Genomic DNA, 25,020 nt, shown 5'->3' with positions numbered 1-25,020 from the left:
CAGAGAGCCGGTTTTGGCCCAATCCCCACAGGCCAGGTGGAGGGACCCCACCTACTGGAGGGACCCCGCTCAAGCTGCAGACACAGAGGAGAAACCACAGAGGGTTGGCTCCAGGGTGTGTCCGGCCTGTCTAGCCCAGTCCTGCCAGCCAAATTCTAATTAATTTTCCTTTAATGTGCATGAATCCGTGCACTGGGTCACTAGTAGCTGAATAATAACCTGGGAAGCAACGGGTTTGTAATTGGTGTTAGAGTCAGAATTTGGTTAGAATCCCAGAATGACCAGATACTAGACTGTATGCGCGAAATATAGGGAATTACAAGAGACACAAGGATGAACTGAAACAGATTTTACTCTATAGAAATTTTTCAGTCTGGTGGGGAACCAGACATATAAATTAATATAATGTGTAAGCATTATATTTCTAGGAAGTAATTATTTCTAAGAGGGTGGGTGAGGATAGGAATGTTTTATGGAGAAAATGACATTTGAATTGGGTTCTAAAGAAGTAGCATTTCCGCCGAAACCGGTTTGGCTCAGTGGATAGAGCGTCGGCCTGCGGACTGGGGGGTCCCGGGTTCGATTCCGGTCAAGGGCATGTACCTGGGTTGTGGGCATATCCCCAGTAGGAGATGTGCAGGAGGCAGCTGATCGATGTTTCTCTCTCATCGATGTTTCTAGCTCTTTGTCTCTCTCTCTTCCTCTCTGTAAAAAATCAATAAAATATACTAAAAAAAATAAAAATAAAGAAGTAGCATTTCAGTGAAAGGTCAGGGGCAATATAGGTTGTGCTAACTGTCTAAGGAAAGGTAGAGAGAGGTTTACACAAAATGTAGACTCTATTGAGGAGCATAACACCAGCAGAGATATATTAATTTAACTATTTACCCTAGCTGGTTTGGCTTAGTGAACAGTATTGGCCTGTGGACTGAAGGGTCCTGGGTTCGATTCCAGTCAAGGGCGCATGCATGCTGGGGTTGGGGACTTGATCCCCAGTAGGGGGCGTGCAGGAAGCAGCTGATCAATTATTCTCTCTTGCCATTGATGTTTCTCTCTCTCTCCCTCTCCCTTCCTCTCTGAAATCAATAATATACATATATACATATGTAATTTTTAAAAAGACAATTCATTGTTTTTCCCCTGCCTTCAGGAGCTTCTTTTTTAGTTGAATTAGGAAATGAAACAAGTACATAAACACACGCAAAACAGTGGGCTTCATAAAAAGGAGAGATTACACCTTTTTGGAGATTCTTCTGGCTTCAATGCCCTCCTGTGGAATCCCTCTTTACAATATAATCAATGCAGGGGAGGGAGGGGTAGCTACGAAGAGCAGAGGGGGCGGGGTTAAAACAGAAAAGAATATGATCCATGATCAATAAAGGACAGTAGTTAAGAGGTCCTGGGTTCAATGTCAATTCATATAGCTTTTATGTGCCTCGCTTAACTTTCAAATAAAATGAGAAGCCTTACCTAAAAGAATGATCCAGAATGACACTGGATGAAGAATGCATGGCAAGCACAGCACCAAGTATCGACGCCATCCATTATTATGTGTAATAAACAAGTAGAAAAGCAGGTGCAGTATTAAATGTTTTCACCAGAGAGCACTCTCCCGCTGACAGCAGGTGATAGACCACACCCGCCTAATCAGAGGCCGGGTCCTCAGGCTTTTGCGGAAAAAGCGGTTCAAAACTTCCTCCAGCAAAAGCACGTGGGCTCCGCCCCCCGCCCCCCCCCCACCCCCCCCTTTTCAACAATAACAACAAAAAAGCACTGGAACTCCGGCGCCGGTACCTCACGTGGGGGGGGAGGGGGAGTCTTGATTTTTAAATCCATCCGAAATGACCAATCAAAGGCGGCGGTCCTAGAGCGCGGAAGCGGATTGGTCCACCGCTGCTTACAGCGACCAATAGCTTTGGAAGCGGCTTTGGTCGCGACCGGAAGTGGGCGAATCGTGAACGGGTGGCGGCCGCGGGCCGTTTGAATCGGGGTCTGGGCTCCGAGCCGCGGAGGCTGCGCCGGCACCGGCTCTGCGAGGGGATGTGTCTCCTTCCCGGCCGGTGAGGTGAGCGTCCTGCGTGGGTCCCGGCCCCGCGGCGGGCGTGGGGGGCGGGGAGGGGATGCCTGTGGGGCTGCGCTCCCGGGCCCCGGAGGGGCAGCGGACCGCCCCCTCCCACCTGACCCGCCTGGAGAATCGGGTCCCGAGAAAGCTGTGCTCACACGAGGGCCCCGAGACCCCGCTCGGGCCTGAGCTCGCACTTCGGGGGTTCAGTTCCCAAGTCTGTGAGGTGAAGGAATTGGAGGTGAGCGTGCATTTCCTGTAACAGGAGCCAGGGGCTCCCATCGGATAGGCGGACGTGGGTCCTGGTGGCCTGGAGAGATGCGAGCGTGGGTTTTGGCCTGGGCGGCGGCGCTGCTGGTGAGTCGCGAGAGCACGTCCCGGTTGCCTTTCCCTTTAAGCGGTTCTCAACCTGTGGGTCGCGACCCCTTTGGGGGTCGAACGACCCTTTCACAGGGGTCGCCTAAGACCATCGGAAAACACATATATAATTATGTTTTTGTGCTTAATCACTATGCTTTAATTATGTTCAATTTGTAACAATGAAATTGGGGGTCACCACAATGTGAGGAACTGTATTCAAGGGTCGCGGCATTAGGAAGGTTGAGAACCACTGCTTTGAGGGGACGCATTTGTGCTCCGGGCTCTGCTCTGTTAGAGGACCCAGAAGTAGACGGCGTGAGTCCCGGCCGTGAGCGTGGTCCGCAGGAGCAGGTGTTTGCATTCTCCGGCTCAGCAGTGGCCCTGGAGGCGGGAACTGGGGTTTTTTTTGGGGGGGAAACGGGGGATTCTGATAAAGGAAAAGCGTACCAACCGGGCTGCAGTGCTGGGGTCTGATGAGTCACAAGTCAGCTTCCTCGGGGTTGGGTGACTCGGGCATGAAGAGTGTCCTGCAGATATCTGAGATGGAGCATTTTTCTGGGAAGCACGATAGTCCTGTAAATCCTCTTTGCAGGAACCTTGACTTGCAGGGCTTTTCTACACCAAGCCCCCGCCCCGTTCCCCATCCTTTGCCCTCTACATTTTATTTTTAAGGTTTACATATTTTTTGTTTTTTCCCCCCCAGTGGCTCCATACAGATTCTTAATCAGAAGCAGTCTGCTCTCATCACAATTAGCCCGGGTCTGGTAGTTGCTTTAACCCCTTTATAGCTGTATCTTAGATTTTTGAATTGGAAAAGCATCGGACATGCCAGCCTTCCTTGCTTATTTCATAACCTCATCTCTGTCATCCTTCTGAATTGCTCCTTTTTATATTGCGATGTCTGCGGCGTCTTGGTGCTATGATTTCAGTGATGGGCAGAATTGTCGAGGTCAGTCGCAGCGAGGGCCTCTGGGATCCGTACCCCCATCCCTGAATGGGCAAGCCTATTGGGACAGTGTAAATGGTCCTTTGTTGGTGGAGAGGCTTGAGACTCCCTTCAGGAGTTGTTTGGGCAAATGGGAGGGGAGTTTAAGATGCTGCGTTCAAAGAACTGACATCTGGAAGCAAAAGAATTAATAAACAGGCAGAGAAAACACCGCTTTCCAAAGTGTGATAGGATATCTAAATTGTTTTCCCAGATCTTTGCTTCTCTCTCTCTTAATAATCTTTTTTTTAAAATCATTTTTACTACTTTCATCAACTATTTATTAGTTATTCTGATAAAAAATTTCATTGACACAGTCAATTGAAATAAAACACTAACATGGTTTTGGGCTTCATTTAGTAAAAAAAATCCTCACCCTGTTGCCAAAATAACTGGAAAATGAATGTTTTTTCTTTCACTTAAGTACTAAAGGCTAATAAATAAAGAACAGTTACCATGCTTTTTCCCCAGCTGATTTAAATGTCCTAAGATTTGGCTGAGAAGGAGGTAGGCCACTTCCCTTTTGGTACCATAAGCTGAAATACAGAAATGTGAAATTGTTCTAAGGCTGTAGGAAGTTGCCGTCATTATTATCCCTTTTTTTGCAAAGGAGAAAACCTCTGCACAGAGCAAGTTAAATGACATGCCCAAGGTCACTGTTTCCTGGTCAAGGTCTGTCTGCAGCATGACTTGACTGCATATTAGTTCTAGTACTAATATGTAGTAATAGCTTTGCCAGTCATGCATTAATTCAACAAATGAGAGCTGGGAAGGTGAGGGGGGTACCTGTGTCATGAGAAACTATGATCAGATTGTGGATCTCCCAGGGGAAGAGGGACAAAGGGAGTGGGAATTGAGGGCATGAAGAGGGGGGCGGGAAAGAGCATTTACAAAATAACTTGTGTATTTTATTTGCTCATAGGACCCACTTCACCCAAAACATTATGGCAAAATATTCATATTTTATATAATGGAAACAAACAGCAGTAGGAAGCAGGTAGCAATCTAAGAAGCCAAAAAGGAGAAATAAAAACAGAAAGCAAGGGGATGCCAAACAAGCACATTACGTACTTTACAATCAGGTTTATTGGTAATCACCGTTCAGAGGATGGGGAAGACAGATGTTATGCCTTGTCATCTTTTGCAGTGAGAAGTTTTCAGACTTGATTCTTAGAGTGGTTCTGTAGACTCATTAATCTCTGAGACTTTAAGGGTCCTTTTCCTCTCTATACTTAGATCAACAGTCCTGTTCTTCCCTTCAGTTTACTTACAGATGTTTGAATAACAAAGAAAGGAGTCAAAATGAGCTGGGCGTTGGAAGAGTGGAAAGAAGGCCTGCCTACAAGAGCTCTTCAGAAAATCCAAGAGCTCGAAGGGCAGCTGGACAAGCTGAAGAAAGAGAGGCAGCAAAGGCAGTTTCAGCTGGAAACTCTGGAGGCTGCGTTGCAGAAACAAAAGCAGAAGGTACCCCTGAAACGCTGGTGTTTACAGCTGTGCACTGGTTCTGTGGGTGCATTGTTTCATCTTGGCCTGTTCGATTTTGAGCAAAATGATTTTGCTATATCTTTAGGTGGTAATGACCCCTCTCCTTTTTAGAGTCATTTTAATTTCAATTACCTCGTTTTTCTCCATCCTCTGTCCTTGTTTCTGCTTACCTGCTTATATTTAGGGGGGACAGGATAGAACACTTTGTGATCCAAATAGCAACCACTTTTTGAGAGTGGGCTTTTCAACGTGATATTCCCAGACCTGTCTCTTCAAGGGCTAGTAAATGAAAACGTGCACAGTCTTTCTTTCTTATCTCTTCACTAACCAGCAAAGTGGTGAAACAGTTACTGCTTCTAAAATGTTTTTGCCAGTGGGATAATTTTCCAGTTTCTTGCAATAACGGATTTTAGCAGTCAGATTTGAAAATGAGTTGCCAAGGAAGGTGTTTAGGGCTTATTTTTGTTTGTTTGTTTTAATTCTTGAGAGCATACTAAAGCTTTTCTAGGAAGGGAGCGTGTAGCCCCGACCAAAGGTAATGTAATGCATGACTTTGTAGGACTTTTCTTTCTAGAGGCTTAAAGGGAGGTCATTTAAATATCTGCATTCATCAAGCATTGCCACTGGATTATTACAACCCTGTCTCAGAAAATTAGTCGTCAGAATTAAGCTCAGATTTATAAATCCTACCCGGCAAGTTCACGAAGTAGAGACCTCTTTCCTTTTAAATAATCCCCGTTAGGTTGAGAATGAAAAAACAGAGGGCACAAACCTGAAAAGGGAGAATCAAAGCTTGATGGAAATCTGTGAAAACCTGGAGAAGGCTAAGCAGAAGATTTCTCACGAACTTCAAGTCAAGGAATCACAAATGAATTTCCAAGAGGGACAGCTGAGTTCAAGCAAGAAACAAATAGAGAAACTGGAACAGGAACTTAAAAGGTAATTTTTTAAATGGTATTTATATAGATGTCTGTGTGTGTTCATCAGATGCGTTTCTCTTTTCCTTTAGGGATGCAATTATTTTTCCCAGTGGGGAAAAACCATGATCTCAGGAAAATTGATTCTTATATACTTTAGTCCTATCATTACATAGCTCAGTACTATATAGATTCATTAAATGGTTGCTCATTTCATTTAAAAATATATTTTTTTATTGATTTCAAAGAGAAAGGGAGAGGGAGAGAGAAACATCAATGATGAGAGAGAATCATTGATCGGCCTTTTTCTGCACACTCCCTATTGGGGATCAAGCCTAGTGTGCAACCAAACAGTGCACTGACTGGGAATTGAACCTTGACCTCCTGGTTCATAGGTCGATGCTCAACCACTGAGCCATGCTGGCTAGACTATAACAACTATTAAGAGTATAGTTTTCTATAGTCTAGAAACTATTAAGAGTATAAAAACTAGTCTACAAGAACTATTGAGTACAGTATTTAAATTCTCACTGGTAACCTTCAAGTGCAGGGCAGGAACTTAATTTTTCTCCATCAGTATCCACCGATGTTTCAGGAACATCTCGAACATGTTAGGTTGAACCATTTGAAATATTGATCGAAAACTGTTGACCATTGGCAATCTCGTGCAGTTAAACTTAACAGGAAACATCCTCATTGAGAGCTTTTTTTGGTGGTGGTGTTGGTTTGTGTTTTCTCCCTAAGAAAATGGAGAAACAAAGGTTTATAAAAAGAATAGGATATACTTTTATTTAATATTTAAAATAAACTTTCTGTTTTTTAATGAAAGGATAGGGAAAAGTTGGGTAAGATGTGAATTTGAGAGGGAAAAGAAACACCGATTTTTCAAGGTTTTTCAAAATTCACCGCTGGAATTACCAGCCTTTGACACTTAGGTAGTCTGTAGATACTCCTCCACTGTCCAATAAGGTAGCCACGGCTACATGTGGCTGTTGAGCTCTTGAAATGTGGCTATTAAAAACAGATGTGCTCCAGGTGCTGAAGATTTAGTAAAAAAAAATACCTTATTAATAATTTATTGATTACAAGTTGAAATGACAGTCTAGAAAACATCGAGTTAAATATTGAGATGAAATCCACTTATTTCTTGTTACTTTTTTTTTATGTGAATAGAATATTTCTATTGAAGAGCGCTGTCCTACCTACCGAGAGTACAAATCTGAGCTCTGATTTGCTGAGCAGTCATTTCCAGCTCTTAACATTGCTTCTTCCCAGGTTGAAGTTGGGGCTGGGGGAGCTAGGGCACCGAGGCACTTTCTTCACCCTCTGCTTTGAGGAATGCGCCCATGGCAAAAAGAATGGTGCACATGGCTAGCCATCCTAATAGGATGTTCAGTATATTTCTGTGTTAAGCGTAAATCAGCGACATGAGAGACTTGCAAGAATTGAATCCTCTTTTAACTTAGGTTGCTTGATTCTGAAAGTTGCTCAGAACTGAAGTGGTAGGGAGACTTTGTACATATATACAACATATAGCTTACTTTCCCCATTTCTTTGTAATTCTTTTCAGTCATATATTTATGCATTATGTTAACTTGATTTTTATATGTCTTAAAAATACCATAAAGCACATGGTACATATATCACTTCTATGCTGTTGTCATGTCTGGATAACATATGCCATCCAGTTTTGTGATTTTAGCCCAAGCGTCAGGGATACCAGTTTTCTATGTTTCTGAAGTTCTGGGTTCTTTATATCCCTGTGACTTCAAATGTAAAATTTACTTGGAATATATCCCCAGCCTCCCAGTTCTTGCTTGTACTATATAGTGGGTATTACAGATCTTCTGTATAGCCTTTATGACATTGTATTTATTGGTTTATGTTTCTGTTTCCCTGACTAGACTGAGTTTGTGTGTCTGTCACATAAGCCAGTTTAATTAAATGTCTGTTGGGTAAATGAAGAGGTTAGAATTCTTAGGGTGGGTTTTGTCAGGTTATTGCTCTCTGGGAATGTATGGTGTTGGCATTCTGTAGCTTTCACTCTGATTTGGCGTCCCTCTTGGGTCCTTTTCTAACAGGTGTAAATCTGAGCTTGAAAGAAGCCAGCAAGCTGCACAGTCTGCAGATGTCTCTCTGAATCCATGCAATACACCACAAAAAATATTCACAACTCCACTAACGCCAAGCCAGTATTATAGTGGTAAGGATTTTTTCCCTTCCTAAAATAGTTATTTTATTGAGATTTCAGTTCTGCCAAAGAAATGAATTAATTCAACTATCAATTAAATTTTTATCTGGGCATTAAAAAAATGCAACTACTTGCTATAACATATACCTTTGTTTATCTGTTGAACTATATTGAGACATTAGGTTAATTAGTCTTTATGCTTTTTACTTAAACGTTTCTTTTTCTTCACCCAAGGATATGCCTTTTATTTATTTGAGAGAGAGAAACATTGATGTGTGAGAGAGAAACATCAATTGGTTGCCTCCCATATGTCCTGACCAGGGATCAAACCCACAACACAGGTAGGTGCCCTGAAAGGGAATCGAACCTGCCACCTTTCGGTGTGCAAGACAATGCTCCAACCCAACTGAGCCACACTGGCCAGGGCTTAAAATTTTTTTTTTGCTAACATAGGAATTTCACCAATTTTTAGCACTAATTATAGGGAAGCTTTAAAGGAAGCTCCCATTTTCAGGGAATGTAATGACCTCAGTGTCCACTATTGTTAGCTTCTAAATTTCTGCAGAAACACACTCAGGTAGCAGACTTGTTGACTGGCTTAACACTTTTCCTTTATCCTTCTATGGTGTGTTTCAAAAGTAATTCAGTTCCAGAATATTCAAAGCACCTTTGTTTCCATGGATTTTGATACTTGAGTAATTTGATCAGTATCTGTTGCCAGAACTGAAATGTTCTTTCTGGTGTACTAAGGTAGTCATTTCTCAGCTATCTATTACATTCATTATTGATCTGAGAATTCCTTCACGGAATCAGTGATCAAAATAAAACTGGTATCTCCTTGTCTGTGTTTAGGTTCCAAATATGAAGATCTAAAAGAAAAATATAATAAAGAAGTTGAAGAACGAAAAAGATTAGAGGCAGAAGTGAAAGCCTGGCAGGCAAAAGTAAGTCAAGTATGGGCCTTATAACAGAACTAGGGGCCTGGTGCACGAAATTCGTGCACTGGGTGGGGGGGGGGCGGAGTGTCCCTCAACCCAGCCTGCCCCCTCTCACATACTGGGAGCCCTCAGGCGTTGACCCCCATCACCCTCCAATCGCAGGATCGGCCCCTTGCCCAGGCCGGACGCCTCTGACAGAGGCGTCCGGCCCGGGCAGCGGGGACCCGCAGCTGCAGCGGCCCCGCGATCGTGGGCTTCGCTTTAGGCCCAGGCAAGGGACCCCTAGCTCCTGGGACTGCCAGCTTCCACCGTGCCCAGCTCCCATCGCTGGCTCCACCCCTACTTCCTGCTATCACTGGCCAGGGCGGAAAAGGCACCTGATTCTCTGATCATGGCTGGGGGGCTTGTAATTCCGATGTCTGGGTTTCCGATCACTGTCAGTGGCAGGGGGCTTCTTCCTGCTTTCCCTTTCGCCTCCCTGCATTGTGCCTACATATGCAAATTAACTGCTATCTTGTTGGCAGTTAACTGCCAATCTTAGTTGGCAGTTAACTGCCAATCTTAGTTGGCAGTTAACTGCCAATCTTAGTTGGCAGTTAACTGCCAATCTTAGTTGGCAGTTAACTGCCAATCTTAGTTGGCAGTTAATTTGCATATAGCCCTGATTAGCCAATGAAAAGGGTATCGTCGTACGCCAATTACCATTTTTCTCTTTTATTAGTGTAGATATGCAGTCAAGAAAGCACTTTGATACAGGCTAGAACAAGGTTAGAAAAATCTGCTTCGTGTAGAGCTGGTACATTTTTCTTACACCAAGAAATAAAGTTCCTGGCTCACTGGTTATGATAGTTCTTAATTTAAAAATAGGTAAAGAGTGAATAAAATAGAGTGGAAGATTGCATTATCTCTAAATGTTAAATGTTCACCAAATGCCATAGAAACTAGCAATATGTTTATTTCCCTATTAAGGTCTAATGATAAGAGTCATGTTTGGAGAGGGTAGGACCAGTTCTTCCGACACTGCATTGCCACCTGGAGGAAGTGGCTTCATATTCGGTTCCTCTGAAGGACTGTGGTGATTGCTGCCAGGGTCCTGGGGTTGAGGATCCTTATTTATGAAATGTTTATTTCAGAGGAGAATGTTTTCAATATCTCTCCCATTCTTTTAAGTAAGTTGCTGGCAAGGGTTTTAAACTTCATTTTAAAAAGTACATTTTGGCACTTAATAGTGTATTGTATTTCTGCTAAACATAAGAACTTGAGAAGATACCACAATTTTGCAGATAGTTGAATGACAAATTTATAGGTAGATACCTTAATATTGAGGATCAAAAGTTCTTAATATAGATTTAACAATTTTAATTCTTTTTGTGCCTTTAACCCTTGTTTTAGAGTCACCAGAATTTTCATTTGTGACAACAGCATTGCTTATGAAGATGAATAATTATTAATAATTCTGTGGTTTATCCTAGAAATATCATATGCTTCGTTATCTAATTCAGTCATTGTTATCAATTCTGCCCCGATTCCCAGCTATTCTGTGGAGGGGAGTCTCCATAAACATTAAACCTCTCCCTGTGACAAGAAAAGCACTTGCTATAAAAAATGAAATGTAGCATCTGCAGCCATGTCTTTAATTGTCAGAGTGGGGGCTGAAAGAAGAACAAAAAAATCCAAAGCATTAGGAAAATCCATAGATGCCAATTGTATAACATAAAATATCTTTTGGACATTTTTGGGGGAGTGGTATGGTGGAAAGTGAGATTCTTGAAAGTTTTTTAGGTTAATTTTGATTCTCTTTGTGTAAAGCTACTGAGGGGGTAGGGGGAGCAGGTATGATCAAGGACAGGGGGGAAAAATCAAATTTCAGAATTCAAAATTGCAGTGAATACTCATGTGTTTAATGGAGTATTTGAGGGATGTAAGCTAAATACAAAAACTGAGCTCATGTGAAATAGAGTGGGCCTCAGTAGCACTGGCTTAACCCTTCAGTGCTGGTCTCATCTTTAGAAAATCTCACTGGGTATTGGAGCTTAATGGTTTCCTTGACTTGATGAATGTTCTTTCTTGGTACCTAGTGGAGATGCTAACCTCTTGGCATGACTTTGTGTTCTATTTGAAAATAAGTAGTCTTGAATATGGATTTCTAAAGGTTCTAAAGAGTTTCTATCCTAACAGAAAGCGAGCCAGGCTATTCCACAAAACACCATGAATCACCGGGACATTGCCCGACACCAGGCCTCGTCGTCTGTGTTCTCATGGCAACAAGAAAAGACCCCAAGTCGTCTTTCTTCTAGTGCTCTACAAACTCCGAGTAGGAGAGATTTCTCTGCATCTCACTTCTCTGGGGAACAGGAGGTGACTCCGAGTAGATCAACTTTGCAAGCAGGGGAAAGAGATGTTAACAGCAGCTTCTGTGATAATTCTAGCAATTCTCATCTTTTGGATCAATTAAAAGCCCAGAATCAAGGTAAACTAAGTTTAAATTTTCCTGAGATAATTTTAGAGGTGATTCCAGGCATTTTTTGTCTTAGAAAGTGCTGATGTGTTTTGTTAGACACATCAGTGGTGAGCATCCCAGTCTGATGATGTTAAATACTGTCTTTTCGATAATGAGAAAAGATATCAGTTTTGGAATGTATCTTGATTTGTACTAAAAAGCTGGGCCCCTGAAGCCTTCAGAAGTAGGATGAATGGCTTTGATTGTCTTTCCAGAAGCCGGGTGAGTAGGTTGGTCGACACTCCCCACGCTTCTCATCTGGCTCCTTTGTGCCCCATGGAACAGCCTGTGTTCTGGCCGGTTTGGGCCAGAGGTGTGGCATGTGTCTGCAGAACAGCTTTGCTCTGTGCTGCCAGCTTGTCCATATGGGAGCAAACCTGTAACCTTGGCTGCTGCACCACGCTGCAGCTGACAGCCAAGGGTACCAGGTGGTGCTTTGGATCTTCTCTGCAGACTATGATAATTTCCAGGGCTATGATATATTGAAAATCACCGTCAGTGTTCACTGGTGAGAGCTGTCACACTGCCAATGCCATTGGAACCAATAGTGTGTGTATGTGGGGGGAAAATGAGAAAAAATTATTGTTACTTTTGGCAGTATAGGAGGCTCACACTGTCTTGATCTTTAGTGGAGGTAAAGCTACCCCGGGATATGGGAGGGTGAATTTTTCATTGTTTATCACTTACTTGCATTGAAATGGGCACAGAATACATATTAGTCTGCCAGTGTGTAAAATCAGGTGGTAATTTAAGTAAGGGTGTTATATGGGATGCACTTTTTGCAGCCTCGATCAGGTAATATTCACGATTTTAGAAAAGCACTTTCTACCCCAGGTTTCTCTGATAAGAAAATTTGTTTCTCCTGCTTTCTATAAGTTATTTAATATAAGTAATAATAGAGACTAACCACTAAAATTAAATCCAATGAAAGTAGCTTCTGTGTTTAATGTGAATTGACTTGTGTTTGTCTCACCAAAGATTTCAGAGCCGAGTGACATAAATGATAAATTCTGAATTGAGTTGTAAGTTTTTTGTGAAAAGTATATGTTAATTGAAGTATGGATTTTGTTTGTGATTTAAGAGCTAAGGGGCAAGATTGGTGAGTTGGAACTGCGTCTACAAGGACAAGAAAAAGAAATGAAAGGCCAAGTGAATAAATGGCAAGAACTACAGCTCCAACTGGAGAAAGCAAAGGTGGAATTGAATGAAAAGGAGAAAGTTTTGAATAAAAGCAGGGATGAACTGGTGAGAACAACAGCACAGTATGACCAAGCCTCCGCAAAGGTACGTGACTGTTCGTGAGTTACTGAAAAATCTCCGCTTTTTATGCAATTATTTGGGAAGTGCACTTCACACTTAAATTATGAAATAAATGATGAAATGAACCTTATTAATAAATTCCAGGCAGTATCGATGCCCTTGAACTAGTAAGTTCTTTAGAGTTGAGTGTATCAGGGCTCAGTTCTGGACTGCCCGTTTTCCCAGCCGAGGGACTTGAGCCAGTCACTTCTCTCCACACCTCAGAGGGTGAAGAATAAAGATTATGTATGCACAATACCTGTCACAGTTCCCAGCACATATGAGAAACTTAAAGTAATGGAGCTTTGAATGACATTTAGGAATTATGATAGAATGTAATTGATCTATTCTTGGGATCCAGTGTCCATTTACTCCTTAAGCTCCAGTTAAGGCCTGTTTGAGGGTTTCTTTTGGGTTTTTTTGGTGGTGGTGTGTGGGGGGGGGTTGCTTTGGCCCCAACCTGTCTCTCTAGTCTTCTGTTATTCACTTATTCACTGACTCATTTGACAGGTATTTATAGACTGCCTACCTATGTCAGCCATTGTTCTAGACTTGGGGATGGAGCAGTGCGGAATTAGACAAAAATCATTGTCCTGTGGAGCTTCATCCTAATGGGTGATGTAACCTCAATATAGAAATCACAGGTAGTGTGGTATATGGGGACGAGTGTAGAGAAAAATGAATTATCTTCTAGAACCACCTGACTTACTTGATGTCTCCTAGACGTAATCTTTATCTGGGCTCAGTGTCTTTCTGCTTCGCATACTCCCCTCTTGGAATACTCTTGACATGCTCCTCTTTTCATCCTTTTATCTCGCCCCACTTTTATATAATTTTAAGTGTTTTCTCTACATATATTTAGAACCATATCTGATCATCACTGTTCTAATTTTTGCTTCAGCCCTAGCTGGTTTGGCTCAGTGGATAGAGTGCCAGCACTCAGTCTGAAAGGTCTCCGGTGAGATTCCAGGTTAGATACCTTGTTTGTAGGCTCCATCCCTGGCCTGGTCACAGGGATGTTTCTCTCTGTCTTCCCTGCTTCCCATCCACTTTCAAAAAAAAAAAAAAAAAAATTCTTGGGTGAGGATTAATAAAAAAATATTTTTTTTTCCTTAAACTGTCAAATAACTTAGAAAACTAAAGAGAAGGAAACTTGGAAAACTAGAGTTTTCTTCTTTTCTGGTTCCTTTCACCATTTCCTTTTTGTTTAGACAACTTTTTAAAACCATTTTTTTTAACATTGGTCTGTTGGCTATGGGTTGTTTTACTCTGCCTTTTTCTGAGGATGTCTTGGTTTCCTCCTCATTCCTGGAAAATACAGCCTCAGGGTATAGGATTCTGGGTTGACCGAAGTTATTTTCTCTCAGCACCAACATGTTTTTTCCCTTGGGTCCCCAGTCAATCAGTCTAATCTCCTTTTAGAGCGTTCTTATGTCTGTTTTACTATACAGCGTTTTTAGTTGTTCTTGATGGGAAAAATAGGGAAGTCTACGTCTGTTCTGTCTTCTTGGAAATGGTAGTCTAGGTTCATTTTTAGATATTCTCCAAGTGCAGAGCCTTGCACAGAGAAATTCTTGATAAATATTGATTACATCTATGAAGGTAAACTGGAGGGTCGATGGGACCATAGCCTGCCTTGATCCTTATATGTATTCTCCTTTTGCAGTCTGAGTTGGCTTTTTAAGTTAGGAAGACTTGGATTTGAGTTCTGGCCTTGCCACATCTCAATTGTATTGCTTTTGAGCTATTTAATTAACTTCTGAGTCCAGTTGTCTAATCAATAAAACGGTGTTAAAAATGCCTGTGCCACAGGGTTGTTGTTATTATTGAAGTAATTTTCATAAAGGCTTTAGCGTAGTACTTGGCACATGTGAATTATATTAATATTTGTAATAATTTTTGTTGCATAGAGTTCTTTGTCAATTAAGCTCATTTTCAGTTGCTTTTCTGCCAGCTCAGGCCTTCCCATATATAAGAATTATACTTACCCTTTCACATTATGTGCTGTTGATTTTCGTGTGATAAGATCACTGAATCTTCATTCCATCTGATACATCTGATATAGTGTCTTCTACCAGGTCATGATTGAAATATTTGACTGGATGGTGCCGAGTGCTGAGGACACAGTTCTGGCTTTCTTTCTATTAGTCGTCACTCTGGGTTCTTAAGAATTGTTTGTTCCATGCTTTCTGAATTCCATTTCCCTGTGAGCTACAATCCACTTGACTGAAAATTCAGTCTACCTCTCTCTGGCTTGCCTCTAAGGACAACATAACCTTGTCAGATACGTAGCTGAAATCAAATTATGCATTGTTTATGCTCTTCCCTTAGAATTACCTATTAAATAAAATGGAGCTAATTAATCAAGATCAATACCATGTTCTTTAGTGAACATACGCTGTTTCTAGTTTGCTTCTTTTCCAAGTATTTGTGAACCGTGTGGCATATAAAGCTGTTGAAATCATGTAGAAACAAAGTGTTGGGGCTCGCAGCAAACCCGGAGTTGAGCACCCACATTTTAGAGATGAAACACAGGCCCAGAGCACTGAGTGCCAGGGTCATGTGCTGCATATTTTCAGGGACTTGAGCTCTGGACACTATTTTAGAATATTATGGAACATTCATGACATCTAGTGGTAAGCTTTTACATGGACTACTTTTACATGGACTGTGCATGAGAATGTCATTCAAAAATTTTTGCAGAAAATATAAATATCTCCTGAAAGCTCTTTTTTAACCTACTGTTTCTAGTAAGAAAAAATTATTGCTTCTGAGAACCTTTAGTGGAATGAGTTGCAGATTGAAGAAGGGCCAGCAGAGGGCGCCAAGGGTTCAGTCATCTACAATGCCTGCCAAGTGTGGGGGATTTTCCCATGATTGTCAACTATCAACATTTTGGACCATGTGGGCAATGATTTTTATCTGAATTGTTTACTCCTGTATCTCCAGTATCTAGCACAGTGCTTGACATATAGTAGGTTTGCAATAAGTATTGAATTCATATTATAAATAATTTCTATAATACTTTTTCTTGGGGATTCAAAAATTCAAGAACAGTTAGGATAATGACAGAGGTGTCTGAAGGTACAAGGCAATGTATTAATTTAAAAAATATATATTTTTATTGATTTCAGAGAAGAAGGGAAAGGGATAGAATGATGAGAGAGAATCATTGATGGGCTGCCTCCTGCTTGCCCCACACTGGGGATCAAGTCCACAGCCCAAGCATGTGCTCTGACCAGGAATGGAACCATGACCTCCTGGTTCGTAGGTCATAGTGTAAATGATGAAGTATTAAATGGTCAAAGGCTTTATATCCTTGCTACTGTTTCCCAAACGTAAATTTTATGTGTCCTAAAATAATTACAGTGCTTTTGGTATATGGCTAATAGTTTTAAGCCCAACTTTTTATGAAATATAAATGTCAAAGCACGTTGTTAAACTTGGTACTAATTTTTCTAAAGTTCAAAATATTCTTTCCTTGAATAGTTTTGTATTGCACATTTTTATTTGTTGTTAGTGTACTGCATTGGAACAAAAATTGAAAAAATTGACTGAAGATTTGGGTTGCCAGCGACAAAATGCAGAAAGTGCCAGATGTTCTCTGGAACAGAAACTCAAAGAAAAAGAGAAGGAGTTTCAAGAGGTAAGGTGGATAGATTCATTAGGAGTTTGTCGGGATGTCACAGTTCCCCCATTGGAAAAGAGCCATTGGTCGTTTGGATGTTCTATAGGGCAATGCTCTCGGGGGGAAAGATCTCTGTATTTTCCTTCAGTCTTTCAGTTTTTGATCAGAGAAGGAACTCAGTAGTCGGAAATGTTCTTTTGTATCCATATTTTCAGGTTAGTTTGAGATTATTATTCTGAGTAGGAAAGGGTCATATTCTTCTTTCAAACACTCTCCGTTGTGGAATAAATTAAATTACAATCTCTGGCTGTTTGTAAAGCCTGTGGGTTGGCAAATACATTAGAACAGTAGCTGATGAAGTGGGGAAAGGCTTTGGCAGGCAAGTTAGAGCTGAGGATGCCCTTATGTGAGTACAGCTGCCAATGTGAGGCGAGTTAGCCGGGAAGTGTGTGTGTCATATGGATTGAGGGTCTGCAGACTTCCAATAGGAGTGACTGCAGACTGGAGCTCATCTTGGTCAGACACCGCCTCATACATTCGTTAAACTGTTTATTCCTTTATTGTTTATCTCACCAAAACTACTGTATACCGCAGGCATGATAGAGACAGTTACCCAGAAGGAAGTAATTACGCCTCCTGGGAAAATTATAACCAATTGTGTATTTAAATATTTTTTAAATTTAATTTTTTTAAATATATTTTTATTGATTTCAGAGAGGAAGGAAGAGGGAGGGAGAGAGATAGAAACATCAATGATTAAAGAGTATCATTGATTGGCTGCCTCTTGCACGCCCCCTACCCCTACTTCGGATCAAGCTGGAAAGCCCAGGCATGTGCCCTTGACAGGAATGGAACCTGGGACTCTAGTCCACAGGCCGACACTATCCACTGAGCCAAACCAGCTAGGGCTAAGTTAATGTTTTAATTTCAGTTGATGTTTAGTATTCTATTAGTTTCAGATGTACAGCATAGTGTTAAGACATTTGTAAAACTTACAAAGTGATCCCCTGATAAAACAAGTATTTAAATATTGTGTCTATTATTTATTGACCAAATAAGATACCAGGTGCTTTGCTAGTTCTGGGTGAACGGGGTGATTAAGACCATGGATTTTATAGTCTAGAACGGTGGTTTTCAACCAGGGGGGATTATTTTCCCTTTCCCAGGGGATATTTAGCAATATCTGGGGACATTTTAAAAAAAATATATTATTGATTTTTTTTTTTTACAGAGAGGAAGGGAGAGGGATAGAGAGTTAGAAACATTGATGAGAGAGAAACATCAATCAGCTGCCTCCTGCCCACTCCCCACTGGGGATGTGCCCGCAACCAAGGTACATGCCCTTGACTGGAATTGAACCTGGGATCCTTGAGTCCACAGGCCGACACTCTATCTGCTGAGCCAAACCGGTTAGGGCTCTGGGGACATTTTTTATTGTCACAACTGGGTGGAGGAGTTGGGGGCCACTACCAGCATTTAGTGGCTAGGAGCCAGGCCTGCTGGTAAACACCCTGTAATTCGTGACAGTCCTTTAGATAAAGCATTGTCCCAAGCCCAGAATATGAGTAATGTCAAAGCTGGCAATCCCTGGTGCAATAGTGGGGTGATAGGGAGAACCCCCCCAAAAAACAAACAAAACACACACAAGCACACATACATATAAAAAAGTGACCTGTAAATGTCACTCTGGTGTCCTTACCTGGTTATCCAAGTTCATTGGTGACATTTACTTTGTGCCATTCTCAATTATAAGTGGTGGATGGCATTTGAAATTTTAAACCCCATTTTTGAGTGCCTTTGATTTCTCAGCTCAACTGCGATGGTTGAAGCTCAGCTCTCCTCTCTTTTGCCCCTGGATCTTTCAATACAGATGATTGACTTAAGAGTGGGAATGAGGTGGACACAGGCTAGCTTCCATGTGGTCAATTGGCAGGCTCCTTCCCGGGACCTCGGAGACCTGGATTTGAATACCAGGACCATGCCCTGGCTGATGATGTTCATCATCATGTGGATGGTCCTCTAGGCTCCCTGTTGTCTCTGGCATTTCCTATGGGGTGCCTGTGTCACCCTGGTATCAGCCTGGGAACCATCGGCAGTGTGACACGTGTGTCCTTTGCTTTTCAGGAGCTGTGCCGTCAACAGCGCTCCTTCCAAACACTGGACCAAGAGTGCACTCAGATGAAAGTCAGACTCACCCAGGAACTGCAGCAGGCCAAGAACGCTCACAACATCCTGCAGGCTGAGCTGGACAAAGTAGGCGCTCCTTCTCCCCTTTTCCTCGTACCTGTTAATTCTGTGCTGCAGCTGACACAGGCTGCTTGGAAGGAAAAAATGCTCTATCCTCACTTTCCTTTTCAAACAGGAGAGCAAACGGAGCCTGTCTGGGTCTGGATTCTCTCATTTAGAGAAGAGGACAGTGAATGAGCGGGGTTCTTAGATATGGAAGTCTGTGTAGCTCTGATATTCTGGTTCTTGGTCATGTCACTGGGCTCCTGTCCCAAGTAATTTATGCCCTCAAATCGTCAAAGCCCTGAAAATTACAATCAGTTTACTTACGTAACACTCACTTCAAAAATGATGTCCAGTGTTGTGGCTTTGCATTTCATCTGTGTGGTGAAGGCTCCCATATTTATATCTCCAGCCTGGACATCTGTTCTCAACTTGAGACTCATGGGTCTGTATCTGACATTGCCACTCGCATTTCTAACGCATCTTGTTAATAATGAAACTCCAGTAAATACCTCATCCCAGTAAATATCAATTCTGGTCTTCACATTGCTCAGGCCTAAAGCTTCCTGTTATGTGCAGGTCTTCCTTTTCTCTCTCACCTCAGTGTCATCCATTAAAACTGCCGACTCTACCTTTATTTATTTACATGTACGCACATGTGTGTATTTGTATATATCAGTGTATATGTGTGTGCATATGTATATTTGTGTGCATGATTGTATGTGTATGTGTGTGTGCATTATATAGAGAGTGCATTTAAACTTTGTGTGTTAAAAAACAAAATCTGTATAGAATAAATTTTGATGATAAGTCATTATCAGGTGTGCTCTCTTATAAGCATTTTCTGTGTTGGGATAGAATGTTATCAGCCACCCTAGAAACCCTTCTTGTACTACTTATCTCTCTGCTTAGAAGAAACCTGACTTACAATGTCTGTCTGTGGTTTATATTGAATATGACTGCTGTTTCCGGTGCTGGTCTAAGACCATGTCTCTCCTGGATTACTGCTCTAGCCTCCTAATTGTCTCCGTGCCCACCACTTCTTCCTCAGTCTGTTTACAACCAGCAGCCAGAGTGAGTCTATTAACCTGATGTCACTCTGCTCAGAGCTCCTCAGTCTCTCTCAGAGTGAGGGTCTTGGCCAACATGGATGGCATCAATTCTTTTATTCCATGACTTTCTTATTATTGGAGAAGAAATGACTATTAAGGAAGTAAAGAACAGGAAACTGAACCCTGACCTTATTTTCTCTCTGTAGGTCACATCAGTAAAGAACCAGCTCTTAAACAAATTGGAAGAGTTTAAGCAGAATGCCTGCCGAACTGAGCAGGCGTTACTGGCAAGTCAGAACCAGGAGAATGTGCTGAGGAGGCACTTTGAGGTGAGTGAGGAGCAGAGACGAGTGTCTGCCAACTTCCGTTCAGGATGCGCTGGGAATTGCTACACCGATTTTTAGTAGCTTATCATGATCATTTCATTGTCTATTTTATTTGCCAGAAGTATGACGGTGTATTTTGTACATAACCTATGTCACAGAACATAGTGCTTTTTTTTCACTTTCTATTCTGATACAAAATCTAATATGCATGTAGCAATTATAGGAAAACTTGACTTGTACTAAGAACATATACTACTCTTTTTTTTGAAAGATTGTTTTAGACCTTTTGGGAGGTGAAGAATAGAAGAAAACGAAGGGTTTTCGAAATGGAAAGAAACAAAATTGGTGAAGGGGTAAATTGAAATCCCTTTTCCAAGGGTTGGCTTTTGAATCATCAAATATTAAAAACCTGGTGGAAAGTCAACGATTTAAATGAGCAGAGTAATGACAGACGAAGAGTTCCTAGATTTCAAATTCTTCTGAAAACATCAAGTAATTGTAAATTATGTTACTCTGGCTTCAAAAGTCAGCATTAGGTTCAGTGTTGAGCACGGTTGACAGTGTTTTCGTAGATTCGTGCTTTTGTGCACAATGCTGGATGATTTCCCCAGTGGTGTGAGTATAGAACTACCTTGACGTTGCTTCTACTGATAGGGTTTTCTCCATACTTATTTAACTTGGTTTCTCCCTGAATTTACTTAGTGGCCTGGAGTTTATTTTAAAGGGCTTAATGAAGAGCCATTTAGGAGCGCTTACTAGCCTGAGACAATTTGAATAGTGGCATAAATCAGCGTGGCATTATTACAAAGAAGCACAGCAGAACAGAAGTTTCTTCCCCGTCAAATGTCACAGGAAAGAAATTGTTCCACTCATTCTTTAAATATTTTGCAGTCACTTTCTAGATTGCAAAGATTCTCTCTTTGAAATTCTCTGTAAAGAGCAGTCATTTATGCAGGTGAGGAGAGTCGAAAGGTATTTATTCCCCAGCTTTGGAGAGTTAACACGGTTGTAAAATCGGAGCATCTGTCAGTAGCACAGGAGCATGCAGCCAGCCTCAGAGGGGTAATACGGCTGGAGACAGGCGGCCCCAGTTCCAGCCACTGGAGTGGAAGGAAGCTTCGTATCAGAGGATGGTTTCAACAGCGAACATTTTCAAATGGAAGTGTTTTGTTTCAGCAAAACAAATGTTTGCCTTTTGGCCAGTGGGGACCAACCAGCAGATGCTTCTGCTAACATTTCCACAGGCAGACTGGCACCGAACTCTTCCCTCTGTGAGCTCCCCTTTCAGCCAGGAACTCTCCCGCGACGCCACTGGCGGCCTGGTGGAAGCGTTTTGTAAAAGCAGTCATCTGGTTAAGAGGCCACAGACGCTTTTAAAACAGTCTCCTTGGCCAAGGGGCAGTAGTGGGCTGGATGTTGTCTTGCAGGTGTTTCTGAAGACTTGGGTGACCCCACAGGGTCTGGTGTGTCAGCTGAGGAGCTGTCCTCTACTGTGAACGCGCCTATACTGAGCTAACTGCCCACCGTGTTGCACTAATATGTGATCGATCTCTGTGTCCAGTGAGGGCAGTTGTGTGCAAGGGCCTCGCACAGGGCCAGGGAGTTCATTTAGCATCTGTCTTCATTTATGTGTGTGTCTTCTCTTGAAGATGAGAAGAACTCACATTTAGCTGGCTCTTGCATTTTGAATTGGGATTGGGATCAGAAAAGTGATTTAGCCACTTAGAGCGGTGCATAACTTAATGGTATAATGTTGGCGGCTTTAGTGTGAGCGCGAGCTGAAATTGCATTGCTTTTCTGCCACCTACCTGGGACAGTGACTTTCCTCTTCTGAGTCTGACTTTCTTCATCTGCATATAGGGACAAATGATACCCCTTCCTTTTCAAAGCTTCATCGATGATTAAATTAAACCCCACCCAGTACATAAGTGCTCAGTAGATTATTGCAGTCCACCTGCTCATTGCTTTGGTCTTCACAACTGTTATGGCCTGATTGCTGTCACCCACAGGCACAGAAAGCGATGAGCCAGGGGACAGTGCATTTGAGATTTTACACGTTTAAAATTTGCCTGTTCTATCACTGTGGGTCTCTTTCTGTATCTAATTATAAGTATTAACAAGTTTAGCATGCCGATAGGTTTTGGATGCCGAAATAATGTGACAGTTGTACTGAAATTTTCCTTGTTCGTGTTTAGCAAACTAATATGCCACTCACAATGAGAAAGCATCAGTAATGGAAATGTGATTTAATGGTCCAATCAAGGGTAAAGTTAACGTTTAGTATCAAAGTGAATGGAGGGTTTAGATACACTGCTTATCCAGCATCGGCTGCCAGCCCCATAGCATTGTGTTAGGCCATCATGTACCATCATTTGACAGCCAAGGTAGGGGGAACACTTGCTCGGGGACCTTTCTGAGCACAGGATCTGTATTATACCAGATCCTCTAAGGGGCTTGGTCTGGCAGACAGGAATGATGAGATGGAAGGGAAAAACACATCCTTTGCATCCGTCCCTTGTTCATGATACAGACTTCGCCCCAGCAGGGGACGTATTAAGCATCATTCATGGATGGGATCATGAAATAGTGCACAGTAACTGAAATTTGTTTTGTCTGGCCCTAGGAAAGGATGCTTCCCTTGCTGCTCCTAAACCGAAGTTGATTTGGGTGGAATAGCTTGCTAAGCTCAGATGCTGGCTTGTGTTTATAGGGATTTTTGTTGGGTTTTTTCAGACTTGTGCCCAATTTTGCACATCATGTCAGGATGCAGGAGATGCCTAGGAGAACCTATCCTTGTATGCTTAACTCGTTGTTGATAATGAGCTACCTGATCAAGGCTTAAGTGGCTGTAGCCTTGCAGAAAACTAACTGCTGCTGGATGGCAGTTTACAGCTCGATTTTCAGATGTTCATTTTCTAAATTCTGGCTTTTAAAAATCCTTGGGTTGGTCTTAGCCATAGCATTAGCCTGCTAGGTCCCAGGACTGGCTGAATGTTTCTTTGTTAGAAACAGATATTTACGGAGCTAATGCCAGAATAGAGAAAGACATGCTAATCTTTCCATTTCACTTACTATTCCTGTAAATGTCTCCAGTTACGGACAGAGGCTGTGAAGATCAACAGACATGTAAACATAAGTTGCCCCCCTCCCTCTCTGGGATGCACCCAGCTTTAGCTTTGCACATGGTGTCTTCTCAGCTTTCTTGTCACCTCCAGATGTAGATGCCATTTAGTTTGATTGATTTCTTTAGGGTAAGAAAATATTTTATAGGTTGTAAATTACAATGCTACGTCAACCCAGGCGGGTGGGTAAATGCTAGTTCCTCTCTTATGTTGAACTCATACAGCTGATCTTAGCACTGATCACGCAGATCTCACTGCTGTTAGATTTTGGGAAGAAATACTAATAATGCTCCATTCACTTGTTAAAGTTCTTCAAGGTATTTTTCCTTTCACATTTGTGATATCTTTTGATGATTATCCTGTGTTTGAAGAACAAACAGGCGATTATAGTGTCTATAGTTTAATGATGTTAGTTTAAGTCAATAACACATTTCAAACACACACATGTGTATGTATATAGATAGATAGATAGATAGATAGATTGATTGATTTTAGAGAAGAAGTGAGAGGGATAGAGAGAGAGAGAAACATTGATCTGCTGTCTCCTGCATGCCCAGCCTGCATCCCAGGCATGCGCCCCGATTGGGAATCCAACTGGCAACCTCCCGGTGCAAGGGATGATGCTTGATCAACTGAGCCACACTGGCTAGGGCACACTGTTGTATCTTAATGATCATTCTTTGCAGACTTGAACACTGCCCAGTATGAATGTCAGCCTCAGTCTTGAGATCAGTTGGAGTGGCCCTTTAGTTCTGATTGATGTCTTAATTTGCCAGCAAGGAAGGGAGGCAGGATTAGGACAAAGACAGGAGTTTAACTACAATGGGTTCTGTCTTATCTTGATGATGAAATGAGCATATATATATATATATATATATATATATATATGAGCACAGCAGATGCCAGCAAGTTTTCAAGTACTTCCTCCTAGCCAGATTCCCCCTCTTCTTGAATTTGGCTTTGCTGCCTCGGTACCCATCTGCTGGTAGTAACCAGACTGATAATTGAAGGCAGCTTTCCAACACAGCACTGCCAGGGCCATCTGTTTTCTAACGGTGCAGTAGGGTTTTGGAGGCTGGGTCTTAATTGTTTCTTTAAGATTCAAAATTTTCTCCTTCTCAGAGGGGTATTTTTTAAGTTGTTTTTTTTTTTTTATATTTTTTTTTATTGATTTTTTACAGAGAGGAAGGGAGAGAGATAGAGAGTTAGAAACATCGATGAGAGAGAAACATCAATTAGCTGCCTCCTGCACATCTCCCACTGGGGATGTGCCCGCAACCCAGGTACATGCCCTTGACTGGAATCGAACCTGGGACCTTTCAGTCCGCAGGCTGACGCTCTATCCACTGAGCCAAACCGGTTTTGGCAGGTTTTTTTTTTGTTTGTTTGGTTTTTTTTTAAGTTAACCTTATGAATTCCCCCTCCCCCAAGGATGTGAGACCCTTAATTCTGTCAGTATATGCCAATTCTTTGTGGTCCAGAGGGTGGCATATCATATAAGCTGAGATACTTACAGCTATAAAATCATTAAAGGTTGGAAAACAGGTTGAGGAAGTAGAGGATTTGTGATATTGTGTGTCTTATGTGGTTAATAAGCAATAGCACTTTTCTTTGGCATACAAATATTGCTTGGTTTTAAGACCCCTCCCCCCCCCCCCATATGTCTCCCTAGATAATACAATGGGGCTACATCTGCGTCTCTGCTACTTTATTTACATGGATACTTCATTTAATCAGGTGCCCAAAGAATCTATTTTTACTGTGAAACCTCAGTATCCTCCATCTAGAATGAATTCTTCCTTTTGTGCTTCAGCCCAATTTCCCATAGTACTCGCCACCTCTCTTTAGCAGTTAGCACATCCCCATGTGTATTAAGTGACTGGTAGCACATCTTCCCTCACTGGGTTACTTGCCCTGAGGGCAGAG

General features: G+C 42.0%; 1 protein-coding gene across 1 annotated transcript in view; it reads left to right on the top strand.

Moving 5' to 3' along the window:
- Positions 1 to 1,935: 1,935 nt before the first annotated feature.
- The window catches only part of CENPF (centromere protein F), a 48,371-nt gene continuing 25,286 nt past the window's right edge, over positions 1,936 to 25,020 (top strand). Inside the window, exons 1-10 of the mRNA XM_081112367.1 lie at positions 1,936 to 2,065; positions 4,670 to 4,871; positions 5,635 to 5,831; positions 7,891 to 8,012; positions 8,853 to 8,944; positions 11,117 to 11,408; positions 12,520 to 12,722; positions 16,258 to 16,383; positions 18,490 to 18,618; positions 19,853 to 19,975. Coding sequence (XP_080968493.1) covers positions 4,710 to 4,871; positions 5,635 to 5,831; positions 7,891 to 8,012; positions 8,853 to 8,944; positions 11,117 to 11,408; positions 12,520 to 12,722; positions 16,258 to 16,383; positions 18,490 to 18,618; positions 19,853 to 19,975 — 1,446 coding nt within the window. The 5' untranslated portion in view covers positions 1,936 to 2,065; positions 4,670 to 4,709. The remainder of the gene's footprint in view (positions 2,066 to 4,669; positions 4,872 to 5,634; positions 5,832 to 7,890; positions 8,013 to 8,852; positions 8,945 to 11,116; positions 11,409 to 12,519; positions 12,723 to 16,257; positions 16,384 to 18,489; positions 18,619 to 19,852; positions 19,976 to 25,020) is intronic.

The sequence above is a fragment of the Myotis nattereri genome (genome assembly GCF_964212035.1).
Source record: "Myotis nattereri genome assembly, chromosome: 18".
Classification (NCBI taxonomy): Eukaryota; Metazoa; Chordata; class Mammalia; order Chiroptera; family Vespertilionidae; genus Myotis; species Myotis nattereri.
This window is presented reverse-complemented; position numbering and strand designations above follow the sequence as displayed.